We start from the raw sequence: 20285 nt of genomic DNA on the forward strand, positions 1-20285 counted from the left end.
TCTTCTCGCTTGCTTCTTTGAGGTGACAGACTGCCTGCCACTTGTGGGAGGTGCTGACATGAATGTGGACAGCTGAGTGTGCCAGGAAGGGAGAAATGACTCATTAGGTGGGTTTTTTGTTGTGCTTTTTAAATAGAGGTGAGAAAGCGATGGGATGGCATACACCATATGTATGTAATGACGTTTCAAACCTCCTGCTTGTGGGAAGCCCAAGACACGCTCACTCATGCTCAAAGAAGTACAACATCAAGGTTTCGATTTGCTGGAGGGGATCCATGCCTCTGCTTTTGATATCACAGTTATCTGGTTATGAATTTTTATCACCGGTTGCGATACGTTTTATTCCCGTTTCTGGTCAGACTTAATTGGATACAGAACATATATTTCCTTTTGGGAAATGTAGACTGATAGTAGTCTAATATGTTTGATATTTATGTTTGATAGTATCACCCCGTCACTCGGATCCGGTTGAAGATGGTATGGATAATATCAATTAGATAACCAAATAATCAATTAAAATGTATCTTAATCATATTAACTATGCATGTCCCTAGTTTTGGCAAACTTTGGACAAAACCCCTATTTGGGCAAATTTGGGATGAACTTTTTAAATGTCAACATTTTAAAAAATCTATATAAGCTCACAATTTGCCGTGATGCGACTCATTGTTAGCTTGTAGATTAGCAATTTTCAAAAACTCAATGATGTTTATAGGAATTAATATAGATGATGTTTATAGGAATTATCACACATAAACCACACCACACCACAAAATCATCCTTAAAGGATGAATAAGAGATGACTTCTCATATCTTCACAAACATATACTGAAGTCCAGGGAGAACTTGAGGGGCTACTGTACGTGCTAAATATACACTACAGGGCAGCCTGCCACCGACAGACAAAAATACTGGTTGTGTGTCAGTGAGTGAGAGATCTTTTCAGTGAATTTGTGTGTCTGTGTGGCGCGCGCGCGTGTGTGCGCAAGTTTGTGCACGCGCGCTCTCGTGTGTGTGTATGTTGTGAGACAGGGTGTGCAAGTGTACAGTCACATTAGTGCGGAATTAATGTATTTGCCTTGTGTCTCGTCACTAGCCATGTGTCTCTGTATGTCTCAGAATGAACGAGCCATAATGTTGATTCTAGCACAGCCACCTGTCCTATCAAAGCACTCCGTGGCTAGGCAACAACAGACCTAACGCAGTCGCAGACACTCCCTGTTGCCAAGGCAATTGTTCGACTTTGGGCATCTGCTAACAGTCCCCACTTCCTGTTTCATTTTACAACTCAAACACTCCCAGCAGTGTGCTCACATTTCACTGGGAGAAGTAATGCTGTGTGCGACTGTGACACGCTGCGTTTAATGAACATCCATCACCACTTACCAGCTCTGAGTCATCTTCTGAACCGTACAGGTGCATCCCGACATGGAGCGGCAATTAGAAAAGGGTCAATAAACCCTGATGGGAAAAAGCCACAGGATTTTCACTCCCAGACCAAATCAGCTTGAAACCACAAAAAGTAAAACAGACTCCCTGACGGCAACAGGTTTGTGTGAGGCAGCAAAACGCCAGAGTGAGAAGGGAGGGTGATCACTGTGCGCGCGCGTGCGTGCGTACGTGTGTGTGTGTGTGTGTTTGTGGGTGTGTGTTGTTTTCTGTGTATATGTTCATGAACTGCATGCGTGTCACTGACGTACATTACTGTTATTCTCAGTGATGGCATCATGCAATACAAGCACAGACAAATGAAACGGTAAATAAATGAAGATGACAGCATGCACGCTCGCATAAACACACACACTTTCAAACAAACCAACACACGCTCACTCACGCATGCACACACGCACGCACGCACGCACGCGCGCACACACACACACACACACACACACACACACACACACACACACACACACGCACACACGCACACACGCACACACACTTACAAATACATGTACACATGCATAATATATCCATGCTAATTAAGTCAAAACTAATGGGAAGTATACTATAGGTGGAGATAAGTGTCGTGGTATGGTGCAAAGGCAGGTCTGATCAACTCTGTATTTCCCTCTTCGTACCCAATCAGCGTTAATGCAATTGAATTAATAATTTCTTCACCTTCCGTCCCTGAATAGCTAACCCAAACTAGTTCATTCCCTCTCTTCTGCCCTCTGTCAATAGGTTCCATCTCTAAATTAGTTGCTTGCTTCACTTCACATACAGCTCCTGTTCAAAATAGCTACAGGCCACCTGACCACAGGCCTGGTGTCCTATTGGTCGGAATAGAGTAGATAGCCCTGTAGTGTCATAGTAACCATTATAGTGAACGAGACGGAGGAAGAACGGATTAAATAGAGCATGACTTGAACTCTAGCGCTGTCATAACAACCATCTTTGTCTTTTATCAGTGACAGACAGACAGATAGACTGATAGACAGATATATAGATAGATAGATCTGACTGATCATCACAAGTTATGAAACTTAAAATGCAAACTATTCTCACTCAGCAGTGCAACAACAAACACAAGTTCTGATGGGTGAGGAATCTGTTTCATATTTATCATCCGAGACAATGACTTCCCTCTTCAGCACAGAGGTGGTTACTGCCACAAAGTCATACCTGCTTAGTTTGAGATTGAACATGCTGCAAGATAAGAATCAAGCAACCCCAATGACCAAAATACTACTACTACTACTACAGAGAATAAGCAAAGAGGGTGGGACAGCAAAAAAGATTTACCCACTCTGAATTTGGAAAGAGCAACGACTTGTGTTTTCACAAGTTCAACTTCTGATGTATCCACTGGCAAATTAAATTGTGAATGCATTCATTTGTATTTTGATGAAGTCAATCTGCTTTTAGAATGGATAAATGTGCTATTAAAAGCTTTTACTTATTCATTTAAGTAGTTCTTTGCTTATTTATACACAGATGCAACATGCACTGTACACACTGCACTGCAGGTAGTGCCAAAACTCTTAAGCTCTTGAGAATGTCATCCAAGATTTCTGAAGAAGACTCTGTGTCGAAACGTTAATCTATAATAAAGCCTTGACTGTGAGCTTTTGCAAAGTTACTTCTATTTTCTATCTTGCCATAATCCACTGTTTGGTCCTGCACCTGCCGTCCAGCAGATGTGCCAGTTTTATTCTTTCTTCATGTCATCCAAGTGCTCATGTTTTCACCCATGTTGTTCTTGTCATTTTAATAGAATGACGACAATTAAAATAAATATTAATAAACACTGGCTAATGACAATAATTTACGTACACCTTCTGTCTCGTTCAAGTTTATCATCGCGGTGTCAGCTGTGGCCCCTAGTCATTAAACAGAGCAACATTGTAGTCCAACATCCAGTCTCAGTTCTGCTGTATTTTCCATTATGTCCCCTAAGTTCGCATGGGTCAATTAACAAAAGGTAAGTAATAAGGTAAGTAATAAGCGAATGATTAAAGCATAATATACAGTGTTTTTGTTTTGGCAAGCGACATGCGATTAAATATAAATTAAATGTAACAAAGGAAGACACAATAAAACTACGAACTGGAGACCAGGAATGGTCAGGAATGGTCAAGGAAGAGAGCTCACACGTGATGTTCACGGCCAGTGGCTGCTCCTCTGTTTAAGTGGCCACACTGCCCTGCTCTGCCATCACATTGTCATGGCAACTAGTCGGACAGTCACAGTGTCACAGGGAAATCTTTCTCAAAAGGCCCTGAAGTGCTGATAGAGCTAGGAGACATGAGTCATGGACAGAACTGACTAGAAATACCCAGATCCACAAGTCAACCAAGACAGGATTTTAGTTTTAGAAATAACACAATCTTTGTCAACAATCCTTGTGTGTACGAACTGCCGTGGATTATGAATGCTGCTTGGAAGATTATTAAAAGTTGGATGGATCCAAAGGCCATCGACAAGGTTTTTAATGTTTTTAAGGTGTATGGAGAACCGGAAAGATTGGAGACTCCGATGGAAGCTCGTCTGAGGACGACCGAGAGAGACAAGCTGACGTTTGTCTCCAAAACAGACATTTTGACATATATCGACCCAGAGCATTTGCCCTTTCACATGGGAGGAACTGACAGCTTTGTTTTTCAAAAAAAAGGGCAAAAAGGAAAAAGCAGAAATACAATAGTTTTACAAAAACGGAAATTTGTTTTTAAAACTACTTCTTTGAAATAATAATTCCTTTTAATTAATTTCGACCATTGCATTCATCGTGTTCCCTTTATTACATTGAGACTAATTATACGTCCTAGTTCATAGTGTCACCACTAATGTCTAGAACGAGCCCAGGTCCTTCTGGAAGAGGGGCCTCGCAGAGAAAGAGAAGCCCTCAGAAATGGCCATGGGGCTGGGATAGCCAGGCAGGCAGCTCACATAGCAGCACAGACTACCAGTCGGACTGGAAGTCTAATTAAAAACACAGCGCCTTTCCAGCAGCTGTGGCCCAGCCCCAAAATGGAATCGCTCAATGCAGGCGAGAATGGAAGATCAAAAGAAAGCAGTGGACAAGGAGACATCGATCTGTCACCAGGAGGACAACAAATAAAGTTCCCTCTGTTCTGTCTGACTTACGCTATCTACTCAACTTTCGCTATTCATTCCATTCATTCGCACAGTACACACTCACAAGTAGTGAGCACACAAACGACTCATTCACAAGTTCTTCCAGTCCAGTCCTGGAAAGACACGGTTTAAACGGTCAAGCCTGTACAGTAGGTTCAACCAGATCTTTCTTACCAACATGGGCCTGCGAATCCTCTCCGTCGTCTCCATATCGTTGGCCACGCTCAGCGCACCACGGCAAACCAGGGGGCCACAGCCAGAGTCCACAGAGATAGAGAAATGTGTGTGTGTGTGTGTGTGTGTGTGTGTGTGTGTGTGTGTGTGCGCGCGCGTGCGTGTGTGTGTGTGAGATAGTGACAGCAAGTGTGAGTATTTTGTGTGCCTCGCGAGTGTGACACAAGAATAAGTGTGCGTGTATGTGTGTGTACGTGTGCGTGTGTGTACGTGTACGTGTGTGTGTGTGTGTGTGTGTATGTGTGTGTGTGTGTGTGTGTGTGTGTATGACAGACAAGAGAACCAGAACAGACTACCCGTATGCGTGAAAAAAAGAAGAGCAATCTCCTCGCCCCCGGCCCCCTTCTTCCCACAACGCTCCCCCTCCCCTAAAGAACCTGAACCTTGTGTAGAGGAATGGAGAGCGAGTCAGGGAGCTGGGACCGGTCGGAGGGTCAGGTTGCAGGACTGTGCTACATTTGCAAACTGGTGAAGTATATTTAGCCCTGGCAGGACAGAAACAGGGACGTGAACGCAGCGAGCCCCAGAAGAAGGCTTGGTATGCAGCCGTCAGCCATTCAATGCCCCCACTGACGTGGGAGAGCGGCTGGGGGCAGTGCCTAGGGAAACCCCCGCCCTACCTTGCTCTCTCTCTCTCAATTCAATTCAATGCAACTCTCTCTCTCTCTCTCTCTCTCTCTCTCTACTGGACTGCGTCTGTCTCTCTCTTGACCCCCTCCCTGTTCCTTCAAACAGGGTATCAAGAGTGGTGGCTGGTTGGATGGTGTGGGGTTGGGGAGGGTGGGGGTGGGATTGTAGTGGGTCAGTGTGACAGCATTGACAGAACTGACAGCAGAGACAGGGGGGGGGGTCCAGTACAATGGTGTGGGGGGGGGCTAAAACACTTGGAAGTAATCAGCACCCACCACCTGGGGTGGCGTGGGGGTGGGGATCTCTCTTGCTCTGGAAATAAAAATCAAACTATCTGGCTATCTGATCTGTGTCCCTGGAGGAATACACTCAAAACCCCACCTTGTTATCGAAAGGCAGCCAGTTTCTGGCATTGAAGTCAATTAAAACAAATTTAAATATAAATACAAAATGTTGTTTTGCCAACAAACAATTCGTATCTGGTTCATAAACAATGTTTATTTGATAATAATAATAATGATGATAATATTAAGTGTATGGCTTCAATTTTGCACAATAATGAACATAATCAACCCCCCCCCCCCCCCCCCTTCCCCCCCAGCATGATGTAAGTGTAAAATGGCCACTGTGTGAATGGGTTCAATCATTAATGAAACCTAAACTCATCCATTGTGGCCGGCCAGGAACCCATATTTGGCACCAGCAGAGAGTAAGGGCAGGAAGGGAGGGTGAGGGGATGATCTGAAGGAGTGGGGGGGGGCGAAGGTCAACTCTAGATTGGTCCACTAGAGGGCGACATCTAACATGATGACAGGTGCTGCTCCATGGTGATGGAGGTGATAGATAGATAGGCCTTGTTCTCCTGTGCTCGCTGATAGCTGATGATAGACCTCAGCAGATAGCTGTAGCTGCTGACAGGTCTACACTCACTCTACACACTAACCAGCCTTTCCAAGATGAGACATCATGAGATGGCTTACAATAGGGACTGAATGGAAAACTAATCAAAGAATGTGTGTGTGTGTGTGTGTGTGTGTGTGTGTGTGTGTGTGTGTGTGTGTGTGTGTGCGTGCGTGCGTGCGTGCGTGTGTGTGTGTGTGAGAATGGACCTACAGTAACAGGTTCATTTAGTTCCATTTGCAGGGTTGTTAGGGTTACTTTTAAAAAGGAATCCCCTACAGTTACAAGTTACTTGCAAAGAAAATGTAGTCAGTAACGTAATCTGATTATCACAATTTAAAAAGTAACTACTAGTTACTTTCAGTTACTTTTGGATTACTTTTTAGCAAAACTCTCTTTAATTAAATAAAACAAGTTTTACCATTGATAACTAGACAATGATATTGAGCCTATGAAATTAGGAAAAGGACAACAGAATTTTACTTAAACAAAGTGGCAGTACTTTACGCTGATTCGACTTGATTATGTTATTGTTTGGCGTTAACTTATTTGTAAAATTGATGAGGGCAAGGGGAGAATGTAATCCAGCATGTAACCCCCATTATTCAGATCCGTTACTGTAATCCAGATTACACATTTTAAAATGTAACCTATGACTTTACAAGTTACCTGTTTTATGTAATCTGATTACGTAATCCCGTTACATGTAATCCGTTACTTAACAACCCTGTCCATTTGTACACTCTCTGAGTTACCATAAGTGTCAGTTGGTTCCTAAATATCATTTAGCTGGTACTGGTACTGAGCTAATGCGGACATTCTATGCCCCCGGCAAATCTCACCGGGTCCTCCGGCGTGGAATGGACGCGGAGTGGGACATGACTCCTGCTGCTGTCCGCTTTGAGTAAATGAGGAAGTGATCCACATTGGAAAACGAGTGATAAATCATAGCGATTTTATAATTATAATGGATAAGCCTAAACAAACCAGTTCACATGAACAATACTGATGTAAAATAAGATATCTGAACGGCTACATATATTTTATATACAATTAAAATGTCCTGAACCACAGTTACAGGGGGGCTAGCCCAGGCTTTTCTTCTTGAAATGCCTGTATACCAAGGCTATTTAGCTGGTGGTGACCCCCTGGAACCCCCTCAAGGACCCCACTTTGAAAACCAATGTTCTAGACCAGGGGTCTTCAACGTTTTCAGGCCAAGGACCCCTTAGTTGAGAGAGAGATAAAGCATTCCATAAAGTTTCAACGTTTGACAGCACAATCGTCAGTGTATTTTAGATTCATGTCAATTTGTGCTTTCAGATATTTAACCACTTGAACCATAAATATTTAATACACTTGACCTTTTGCTCTGTACTTAGTCTGCTCTTTTCCCCCTCTACACCAAACTTATTTGCCAAAAATAGCCGATCTACAAGGCCACAACGCCTCGCAGCGCGAGGCGTTGTGAGCTATTATATGGTTATATGGTGGGTTATGGTTATGGTGGGTTATGGTTATATATTATATGGTTCAAGTGGTTATTATAAAAAGTGGTTATTATAAAAAAGTAGAAAAAAAGGTTTCTATCACTGAAAGATTTGGAGGACCCCCTGTAGTAACTCTGAGGACCCCCTAGGGGTCTCGGACCCCCTGTTGAAGACCCCTGTTCTAGACTACAAAGACGATTCCAACATTTCCATTTACCAAAGCGACAAAACGATGAAGTAACACCGAATAATAACGTCTCCACTTGGCACTTGAACTACTGAAGAAAGGTTGCCGTGACTCTGTTCGCGTTCAAGCTCTCACAAAACATGAAGAATGGCACAAAACGTGTAGGTTGCGTACACACAAACCCATCTAAACATCCTCTCTTCCGTCGTCCCACTGTGCCTGCACGCAGAGGAAGAATCAGTGGCCCGGTTGCCATGGAAACCAGGCCCAGTGTACCTGCTACATCGTTGGTTGATTGTGGCTCTTATGTATTTGTGTGCGTGAGCGTGTGCTTGCGTAGGTGTGTGAGACTAAAGCCTATACAGGGCTCTGCTATGAGTAGAGGAAGAGTGCATGAGCCAGGCCGATATGTATAATCTATATATACAGTACTGGCATACTCCCCTCACGCAATGTAATGGCCTATGATCAAGCACCAGCATGTTTAACCTATTTAGACCTGGTGCTACCTACCGGTATATGTTGTTATACCTTTGAAGCTGGGAACCACCTCAGTGTCTCATTAGTATTTGCTATACATATAGCAACATCATTTATTTTACATTTTTGGAATAAGAATGAAGATTTTCAGAAACCTCAGGTTAGGTTGTAGAGGGGGTTTTTGAGTGGTGGTCTCACCGCCACTCCTGTAATCAGGTTTCACGATGTTACTGGCCGTGTATGTCTGTCGCCTGTCATACCTCTCCTGACCACACACACAGACCACAAACACACACACACGTTAAAGGAGGGGCGCTATTGAGCAGGCAGACTCAACACTCTCTCTCTCTCTCTCACACACACACACGTAGCAAGGAGGGCACGCGCGCGCGCGCGCACACACACACACACACACACACACACACACGCACGCACACAACAAGCAGGCACGCTGAATGCACTGCACATTAGAACAAGTTTGCTTGTGAGTGTAAATCAGTGGCTTCTTCAAAGAAAAAGAAAGGAGGGGGAAAAGCGTTGGAAACATAAGGTTCGGGCCTCGGCGCGGGTCGGAAGCATTTTAATGATTAATGCTCGGACGTCGATTCGGGTCGGACAAAAAACTGTCGGACACGGCTCACACGGGTTCGGAACGGACAGAAAAAAATGGGCCCGATCCCAGCTCTAATCTACAAGCTCACAATGCGTCCACCCGTCCATCATTAGCCGAGTTTCTTAAAGCAGGTCAAAATAATAATAAACAAATAATAGTTGGAAATAGTTGGATTTAAGCTCACAATGCGTCCGTCCGTCCGGCCGTCCGTCTGTCTCCCGCCACTGTTGAGCATGAGCAACCTTGCAATCCATGTATTTGACTCTTTTTATTTGACTATTTTTATTTGACCACCACTCAGTTCACAAGGTGTGATTTTTGGAGCTGTGTGGAACACAAGCTCCCTATACGTGGCCGTGTGTGTAGGTATGTTTGTAGGTATGTTTGTGGGTGGGTGGGTCTGTATGTAGCCTGTATGTAGTACCCTGGGTGACCAGAGAGGTGCTGTTGAGTCTAGCCTGCCCTGAGCATCAACTGCAATACACACACACACACACACACACACACACACACACACACACACACACACACACACACACACACACACACACACAGCTCCACTTCGAACAGAGGTTCGATTTTATGGTCTAAATGGGTCTAAATGTATGTACTGTGTGTGTGTGTGTGTGTGTGTGTGTGTGTGTGTGTGTGTGTGTGTGTGTGCGTGCGCGTGCGTGCGTGCGTGTGTGTGCGCGTGTATGTGCGTGCGTGCGTGTGTGTGCGCGTGTGTGTGGGCGTGCGTGTGTGCGTGTGAGAGTAAACAAATTCAATGTGTGTAAATATGTAAAGCATATACACCACAACTATACTGCTTCCACTGCCAGCCTTGCCGAGTGAAACCCAGGCAAATTAAATATGGCGAAGGTATGGGGAGAAAAGAGAGCCTCATTTGAGAGATTTAGGAGGAGCTTTAAAATAGTTAGTTTTCTGTGTAAATGTATATTTTCCTGTATTGAGGTTCCTGAAATAAACAGAAGGCTGATAATAAAGCATTCGTCAACAACACACATATTTATTTATTTGTTGTCTATTGCTGGCGTGGCCATCCACACAAGCGCACGTTAGTGTTTGAGGCTATGGGCAAGACATTCATAGTTGTCTTGGGATGCAACCTAGGTCTAGTCTGCTTAACTAAGCAATGTAAACCATAGCCGGTCCACTATGTGTCGACATTTGTATTGTTTCTCGGTGGAGAGCGATTTAAGAAGACATTGCAACTGTGAATGTTGTTTCTTTGTTGTACCAGGCTAAATGTCATAAATCTCTGTATGAATTGAAATGCATTGATACTAGTATAATTTTTAGCTGGTCAGCAGGACCAGCTCTTTAAACAGATTACATTGTCCTGAGACATTCAGGGGACCTATTTGCCGATTGGCTGTCCATGTCACATGGTCACCGAGCTCATGATTGGGAGCCAGACCTGTACTGCTGTAATGAAATATTTTGTCCAGCAGGGAGCACCATTCCTTCACACTGAGCCGGTGCCTGTGGCCAGCCTGCTTGTGATAAATGAAACAGAAGAAAAGAGAGGTCTATACTTGAGTAAAAGTACAAAAGTATTGGCATCAAAGTACAAAATGTTTGTATGATTGCTTGTAGATCGGTTATCATTCTTTGATTTTCACAAGTCATTGTTGACATCATCATCCATTTAAGCTTTATAATTAGCTTCATACTAACATTAACATTATTTTTCTTTCAATTCTAAACGTAGAGATTAGGTTATGAAAGGAAGGTGATTAGGTGATGAAAACTAGCAAAACTATAGCAGCCATTCACTTTAATCAACGCGATGCATCCAATGTAATTGTGATGAGGATGTCAAACAAACGTTAATCACGTCGTATTTAATTATACTTCATCTGTTACAGATGATTGTCCAAATAAACCGTACGTTATTTAAACTGTGAGCCATTTATAGACAATATGCAGTGTTGCCCTGGGCATCGTTGTAGGCTGTAGTAGGTGATGTGTCACACCATCTGCATACCATCTGCATTAACATATGAACTGAACGAGTATGCAAGTTGTCAATGATTTAACTCTATGACCATGATATGGGCTTTGGTGTGAAGTCATGAAAATATCGTACCCTACACAATTTACAAAAGCAACACAAAGTACATTCATTGATGAGCTGCTTCTTCCTGTCATCTGATCAGTGTCCACACAGTAGATTAATTCGAGTTGCATTTTAATATCAAATGAAACAGAGCAAAAACGATGTGCTGAATGAACCAATGCGAGTCTTTGAGAATTACAGTTAGTATCTTCACCAATAATGAGCACATTTCTAGAGACACGGTAACACATTCATTGTACTAAATGACAAGAAAGCATATATTTAGAACGATATGTAGCAGTGAAATACCACAAGATTTTGGAAAATGCCTACAATCAATACACTTATTTGAACACCTTGGTTACATTAAGTTCTGCATAATGCGTACTTTCTGCTTTTGGTACATTTTAATACAAATACTTTTTATACTTGTACTCAAGTATCCTACATTTTGAATACAAGACTTCCACTGACATTGCAGTATTGCATGATACTTAAGTAAAGAATGCGAGTACTTTTCCCACTACTGCCTAATAAGCATGCTAGTTTTAGTACAATCAGACATCACAGATAGATTTATAGAGTAATAGGCTCTAAGGCAACTGCAAACTTAGCAGGAGTCCTCCAGGCTATGGGGGAAAGTAGCTGTTGGAAAAAGTACTCAAATGTTTTACACTTGTTTTTTTAAAAGTATCTTAAAAGTATCAATACTGCACTGTAGATGTACTCAGTTATTAGTAAAAGTCACACACACACACACACACACACACACACACACACACACACACACACACACACACACACACACACACACACACACACACATACACGGGGGGGGGGGAGTGACAAAATTCATAGATCTAGAACACAGACTTCATAGATATAGAACACAGAATATGTACAGTACAGTACAGTGAGGTACAGTATACAGTACAGTAAAGTACAGTAAGGTAATACGCAGTTATTACTGTTGTTTGAGCACGCCCGATATTTTCAAAACTTTTTTTTTCCAAAAAACTTTTTTTTCCAAAACTTTTTTTTTTTTTTTCAAAAAACATTTTTTTTTTTTTTTTTTCCAAAAAACTTTTTTTTTTCCATCTGACCAGCTTATATATTGACTGTGTCAATTCTTGTTCATACAGGTAATGGCACATTCATGTATGCACACGCATGCATGTACAGTACCCTCCCGCCCCCCTCACCCACGGACAATAGGGCTCCCACGAAAGCCACAGTGTAATTTGAACACTGAGGCCAATGCTAGGAGACTGTCTCATTCTGTCTCAGGAACTGTTAAATCATCATTATTACAGGTAATGAGTTACTCACAAGTGTGAGTGATGATGAGCTCCAGTGCTGCCTAACCTGCAGGCCCCCGTGTGCACGTGGTCCCTCAGCATGCCGAGCAGAGCAGACACACAGTTAATCACTTGATCCCATATTCTTCGTTGACTGCGGTCCCCCAAGGCTCTATACTAGGTCCGCTCCTTTTTTCCCTCAACATCAAATGTCTTAGCCAATCTACAAGCTCACAATGCATCGTGCTGTGCATTGTGTTATATTGTGTGTTTTGTGTGTTGTTTGCAACAGAATAGGGACACAAAGCCCAGGGTTCATGTGGTTAATGAAGAGGTGGAGGCAACAGGAGGGGCTTTGTGCAGCTGAGGATGTCGCTAACCTTTAGAATCCACAGGAGGTCTCATCTCTCTCTGTTTGCCAGCAGTGAGGGGCACAGAAGCTTTATTAATTTATTTGTGTAGAGTGAAGTATTGAACAGGAAAAATGTCATCCAATGCAGGGCAAATCTTTTTTTTTTCATCTCAGAAATGAAGAGGTCAAATGTAAAAAGGTGGGATCGCTTCGGCGTGGCACATCAGCACTGCTTTGAAAAGATAAGGGTTGTGTCACTCCACATGCGGATTGCTGTGCAGGTTGAAAGCACGTGCCGCGATAACTCGCCCCCTTAACCTCCATCCCCTGAGAAGGAATGTGTTCCTGCCAGGTACCAAAAAGCCCACGTTGACCCACTCTCACCAGGCAGGCTGCCTACTGCGTCCTGCACGCTGACTCCACTGTACCATCCAGAGTCAGGCTGGAATGAAGGCTTCTCTATGGATTCATCCTGAAAAAGCGGAGTTCTGCGCCGCCTCTGGAGGGCTCTGAACGCGACACCGGGGGCTGTAAACCAGCGGCCCACCCGATAATTACAACTTCAACCCTAAAGGTACGGCTGCGGGAGGGATGATTCAATGTACACTTCAGTCTCTCCCACAGCAATGTGGAATGTATGGATTTGTCCATGCGATTAAAATAAAGCTATTTATAGAGAGGGGTTTACTGTCATTGACATTACAAGTGCCTTTCAAGGCCATATACAGTAAGTGGGCTGTGTGATACGGAATGAGGTAGGAAATACGTAGATGAAGAAAGCGGGCACATAGTGATGTTTCGATGGACCAGTAGTCCGAATTGCCGGTGAACGCTAACCTGCCGTCGCGGGTGAACGCTAACCTACAGATACATTAGGGCAAACTGTATCCACAACTTTCCAACGTCCCATCGTGCATTGCGCAGAAGGTGTGCCGCAGCTTCCGGCGCCACAGCCGAGTGTGATCTACAAGCTCACAACAGTTGCATCTGTGACGCGACGTGAGCTTGTATATTTGCTGTTTTCCGGAAGTGTCCCACAGATAATGCTACAGTAAATTCTCGTGGAAACAGATGGATAACTTCAAATCTGCTCTCGAATCAATGTTCAGCTGCTGACAGTCAGGCACAAGGGAATCTAATTCAGAAGCAATTGTTCTTCTGGACCCATCTGTCTCCAACATATTCAAGACATGGTGTGATTTGCAGAGAGGTTGGTCATCTTTAATCCATGCCTTTGGTGATTTATTTTCTTGCCATTCTAAAAACATTCACCCTTTGTTTTGTTCTCAAATCACACCCTGGATATTATAGTGTCATGGTAAGATTATTATTTTATTATGACATCTATGACACAAAAACCCAAATGGGCGATTGTGAAGGAATTCAACATTCCAGTGTAACAGGAATATCATATATTACAGAAATGTTTTGGTAGCTTGGAAACCAATGAAAATGAAATGACATACCGTATGATTAAATACATACCGGTACATGTATGAGTTGCAAAACTACATCTCTAATCTGAGAGGTTCCATTTTTATGGCCAGAACAATCAGGTGCGGGGATATGTTTTTGCCCCTGTCCGTCCATGTGTCTGTCTGTCTGTCTGTCTGTGATTAGCTGATCTCGGGTACCTTGAAACTGTGTACTGACCAAGCTAAGGAAGACCCTCTACCTAATTTATTTTTTAAACCGGTGTCATGGTGATGCTATAACATGGTCTATAAATCTTAAACCATAGGTTGTACAATCAAAAACATTGTCTTGTGGATTAATTGAATCATGACACAACTCTCCATATGGGCCAGATCCATTTCCGATTTATCATAATTGTGCATTTTCTTCAAAGCACACTATTGCTATTACTTAAAACTATACTTACTTTATGAACAAATAATCCCACTGGCACTGATAAAAAGTGAGCAGATTCAGCTTTTGCATGAATAGTATTGAATGTGAAAAATGCACAATACAGAATACGCATTGACAATGTAAAATAATGGCAGTGGCACCATTGTTAGGATAGCCACGACTATTTGTTAATACAGCATTCCACTTTTATTACAAGCAATGAAGGTAATACTCTCTGGAGAATATAGAGAGAGTATCAGTGAAGTGCGTATTATGTCCATTACTTTTGACTTACTATTAAACATTTTAGTCCCTATCCTTGCACATTTACTTAGAGGATATACTGTACAGTATATACGAGGAGATGAAATGCTAACTTCACACAAAGGAGTCATTAAAATGTAAAGCCTATAACCTGCACAAACCCAGCACTTGGCATTGCAATGAATTACTTGACATGCAGTCTAAAATCACACCCGTGTGAAGTGGAGCTGTGTGTGTGTGTGTGTGTGTGTGTGTGTGTGTGTGTGTGTGTGTGTGTGGATCATGTGTACCGAGTTTTGTGACATTTGAAGAAAATATGTAGGAAAAGGAGCAAAAAGTGTGTTTTGGAGAAAATTCAAGATGGCGGAAAATCTATCATGGCGCAAATGGGCGTGGCCTATATGGGGAGATGCGTCATGACCCAAGGAATCCAGGGAAAAATATTTTTAATTTTCCGACCTACGGTTCAAGAGTTACAGGCCAAAACGTAAAGTGGGGTGTTATGGCGCCACCATGCGGCCAAATGACACAATTATTTTTTATTTAATCCTTGAAATCATTATGAACCTCCTCTCCAAGTCTTGAAACTCTAGCCCCTATGGTTTGCGAGAGACAAATAATTGAATGTGAGTTTTTGCGATTCCCATTATAAGTCAATGGGGAAAATTAATTCACTAATAAATTAATATCAATTAAACTATTGAACCTTTCTCTTAGCAAGTTACTAGCCCACGATTCCCGAGTAAGCCGGTCGATTTGACATATGGCGCGAGTGTGTGGTGGCATAACTGTGGGACTAGTAGCGTGCCGAAAGTTCAGGCTACATACACACAGACACACACACACACACAGACACACACACACACACACACACAGACCCACACAGCCACGTATAGGGAGCCTGTGCTTCACACAGCTCCAAAAATAATAAATATAAAAGTTCTTACTTGTCGTACGAAGCTATTGGAGGTGGTGTCGGAGGAGGTGCTTCCATCAGAACGCTTGAAACGGCTCTTCCTCTTAGCGTATTTTCCCTGAAAAGAGGAGAGGTGTCAAGATGAGAGGCAGGCCCTGAACATTTGGCAACATCTAATAAGTTTGCGATTTATCAAGCTATGGCTACTATTGCAGACACATCTTGCTCACTTGTCGTAATTATTTTGCGGAGAATAAACTTGACCTATAAAGATTTGGTACAACAGAGGGGGCGTAAAGTATAGCATAACATACTGATATAACATACTGGTCTCGAGCCAACGTTTTGTTGTTATCAGGTCGCAGTCGCACTTGTTGGTGATGAATCCGATGAGGTCACCTAGAACGCTGCTCCTCACTGGCCAAGGGCCTTGCCTTTTTTGTCTTTAATTTTTTTTACAGAGAATAAACTTGACTTATAAACGATGACGTCACCTAGAACGCTGCTCCTCATTGGCCAAGGGCCCTTTGTACTGTTGGTAGTTTTTTGCGGAGAATTGGTATAACATACTGGTTATACCAACTAGCGAGCCCACAATAAAAGAAAAATCTAAGAAATTCCATAAATTAGAAGACAAATATTTAAGAAGTAATAGAAATAGCTGATCTACAAGCTGAGCTTGTAGATCCGCTGTTTTCACTAGTTTGGGTCCAGGGCAAATGTCTAATTTCTCTTTTGGGTCACAGGCTAAAATGTTTGGGAACCACTGGTTTAGACAGATGCTAGGTTCACTTGGTATTCTATTCTATTCTATATTAAATACATTGTTCTCTCTGCAATCTATTTATGTGATTATTTACATGGTTTATCGAACTAGAATTCAAGCTTACTCTGCTTATTCGCTATGGGCATCTGCTAAATACCTAAATTGTACATTGTAAATCATAAAGATGAATTCTACAGATACTGTAATATATTTTGCTAAAACATGAGTGCCTAAAGTGTTTGGGAATAAAAATAATAAAAGTTTGGTATAATTAAGCAATAACTCATGACAGGATATGATACATTTTGATTATATCACAGCTAAGGGGCATTTTCCGTCAGGCCCCTTAGCTGTGATATAATCACAATATATCATGGCCTAGAGTGATTGATTTCCTTTATTAAACAATTACCAAATATGGCAATATATTATAAAGATTATAGATACTTCACAATTTTATTTCAAAACTATTTCATTACAATAATCAATTCCAGAGGAACACATGGGCCCTACCAAATGCCTGCATAAAACAACACAGTTAATATTCAGCATATATACGTAGCTTCACGTTAAATGTTTTAATTTAATCTTTCTGCAGCTTTGTCTAGTATGTTCCTTTTTCAGGTAGATATTCTCTCTACTCCCTTTCTCTTCTCTATCCACTCCTCCACGGTTAGGCCTCCGCGAGGTCAAAGTCATCAGATTGCCACTGATTATGGTTTCTACTAAGTGATGTGTGTTGTGTACGGTTTGTGCTGTAGCCTTAAGGTTTTTCTTCTGTGGCCATGGAGTGATATAAAACTATACTTGGCATTAGGCTTTACAGCTGTGGTACTGTATATATTATGGTTACTTTACCACGGATGTCAACCAATCAGATTGCGTCATTTATTTTGAGCTACTCATTTTATTATATTTGTTAAAGCTTGGCCCCAGAACATGATCAGAAGGATGCTTCCATGGTTAACACTGAGCCCCAACCAGAGATCATGGGTCCAGGTCTTATTCTAGCAGCCTCATGCAAAGTCTTCATTACTTGTCATTATTCATGTCCTGATGTAGGTTGGGATCCTATAATCTGATTGGCAGACCCCTGGCAATTGGCCTATCCGGGTTGAGCAGGGGCCGACATTACATTATGAGCCCACCCTATCCACATCACCATGGCTACGCAATGCGGTCTACCGGTAATCACATTTGTTGGCAATCAAGAGCCCCGGTGGTACAGGATAGCGGTGTCCCTGTAGGAAAGGGATGACTGCTAAAGATAATGGTGCTGTAAGAAGTAAAATACACAGAAACATAGTGAAGTTGAGACCAAACTCAGAGATCATATACACTGTAAAATCCCAAGGGTCAATTTAATTGAAACTGACACTTGATATTGCAGCATAGAGAGTAGTACAGTATCCCAAGCGTGGGGGTGGGTGTTCTGGGAACTCAACCTTTACCACTTAAGCCCAATATACTTTGCAGAATGACAAAGAGTGAAAATAGATCTGCCATTTTCTGCATTTCTTTAAAAAAAAATATTTACCTATAATGAGTAACGACATGGCCCAAATAAAGACGCCAGATTGAAAGTGGTTAAGATGATGAATGCCTTGATTGGGCCTCGAATCCAGGGACATCAACTTTCTTTTTAAGATTCATGAAAAGGGGGTCTTTAACCAGTACATTAAAATGGGATTTTGTTCTGCTAAGAAAGTCACTACGTTTTTTATATAAAAAAGTAAAGATTCAGCCTTAATTTGGTACGTAGGTACAGTAGAGAGACAGGAAACAGAGATTAGAGGAGGGGTGAGGTGCAGAAAATGGTCCGTTCGGCCGGGAATCTAATCATGGCTGTCAGGCAAGAAATTTGGTCCCATGTGTACCCCGGCAGGTCTCATTTTTTTGACAGAAATTCTAGGCATTAGAGAAATGGGGGGGCATTAAAGTAAGTGATGCAAAACAAAACAGTAAAAGTGTTAAAATGTTAAAGCTATGTATATTCCAATAATCATTGAGCGTTTGTTCACTAACAGGGGTCTCCCCAGATGTCCAGTTCTTTAGTAAACAGAAAATACATTTTCAGGTAAGGATAGGAGAATCCCACAAATATCATTTATCAGCTTAAATCTTAGTGTTGCAGTTGTGTCATTTTTTTCATGTTGTCACTTCCAATTTCACTTATTTATTCTGTATTCTGTATGAGTCCATACGTCCTCAGCACATGTGCTATAGATGGGGGTATAGCTCAGTGGTAGAGCATTTGACTCAAGAACAAGAAGTCTCTAGTCCAAATCCAGATGCCCCCTGTTTTTCTATATGCCAAAGCTGCTATAAATAAATGTTAATGCATACTGTATATGACACCACTGTGGACAGTGGAAGAAATCCAGATGGGATAACTAGACAGGAGCTCTGATTACTCTCTCTCTACACAGCAAACGTTCAGGTCCTTCACAAGATTTACATCCGGGACGGCGGGACCGTCCTGCAAGGACCCAAGTTTCAACCAGTGAGCTCCTAGAGCTGCTTACTCATTAGAGAAACTGAATTCACGCAGAACCACTTGTCAACCAACCAGTAGTGGTCCTACCAGGCCACAGGATCTATTTAATGTATTAATAGACGAGCAGACACAAATACATACAACTACCACAGCTGTGTTGGTTATAGACAACCATACAGATTGGTCAAAATATAGATTGCAGCCTTAACCCTGAGAGTGTGATTATGTACCTGTAAGTTTTAACATTTAGGATTTTACAGTGTGCTCACCCTTAAGACTGAAGAGTATCTTTTATCACAGTCATTACCATGTGACAGAGCAGGGGGCATTAGATGTACTGTATGACTCTGCATTGCCATTAAAAAAAGTGACATATTTATAACAGTGACAAATGGAGCAAACGTGGACTCAGTTCCCAAGGCCAGACTATGGCTTTGAGCGTTAACAGAAAACACACGCATATATAAATAACACTTTTTTCCTTAGTGCTGTATGTTCGAATGAAATTGTCCCTCATTACCAGAAGCAATTTGACTTCAGTTAATGAATGGAGGTCTAAAATAAAATAATGTTCTGTGACCTTGTTTGGCACCCTGGCTTTAAACTAAAAACAAGGACAACAACAATAAAGAAGAACAGTGGCTTGTTAGCAATAAAGAAGAACAGTGGCTTGTTAGCTTATTAGAAACCAGAAAATAATCGGCCAGGGCTAAATCATTTTGTGTTTTAGCATGGCCATGCCACGGTACTGGCCTGTAGGGAATAACGGTGCAATCAAAAACACTGTTGGCCAAAAGTAATGGTAGAATTCAAAATGTCTACCATCTATCAAAGATAATTTTGTGTAATGCCACCATCTGATACATTTCTGCCTCTGTTATAGTAAAGAGCACCCCAAATTACACCCAGCCTCTGACTGCGGACAGTGATTCTGCAGACATGCCAGTGAAGAGGAGAGGACCCCTAGGGGGTCCTCAGAGTTACAGGGGGGCCGCCAAATCTTTGTGTGATAGGATCATGTTTTTTTTACATTAATCACTTGATTCTTAGTGGAACATTATCCAAAAAAGCTTGTAGATCGGCTATTTTTGAGGGAACAGAGGGAATAGAGGGAAAGGGGGAGAAGAAGAGCAGACTAGTAGCCTAGGTATTGACAGTTCAAGT

General features: G+C 42.2%; 1 protein-coding gene across 1 annotated transcript in view; it reads right to left on the minus strand.

The window, feature by feature from the left end:
• Positions 1-20285, minus strand: part of cacnb1 (calcium channel, voltage-dependent, beta 1 subunit) — a gene marked incomplete at both ends in the record, with an annotated part of 47881 nt that overhangs the window by 23628 nt on the left and 3968 nt on the right. Inside the window, one exon of the mRNA XM_080723891.1 lies at positions 15890-15976. Coding sequence (XP_080580017.1) covers positions 15890-15976 — 87 coding nt within the window. The remainder of the gene's footprint in view (positions 1-15889; positions 15977-20285) is intronic.

The sequence above is a fragment of the Nannobrachium achirus genome, assembly GCF_963921795.1.
Source record: "Nannobrachium achirus genome assembly, chromosome: 4".
Taxonomy (NCBI): Eukaryota; Metazoa; Chordata; class Actinopteri; order Myctophiformes; family Myctophidae; genus Nannobrachium; species Nannobrachium achirus.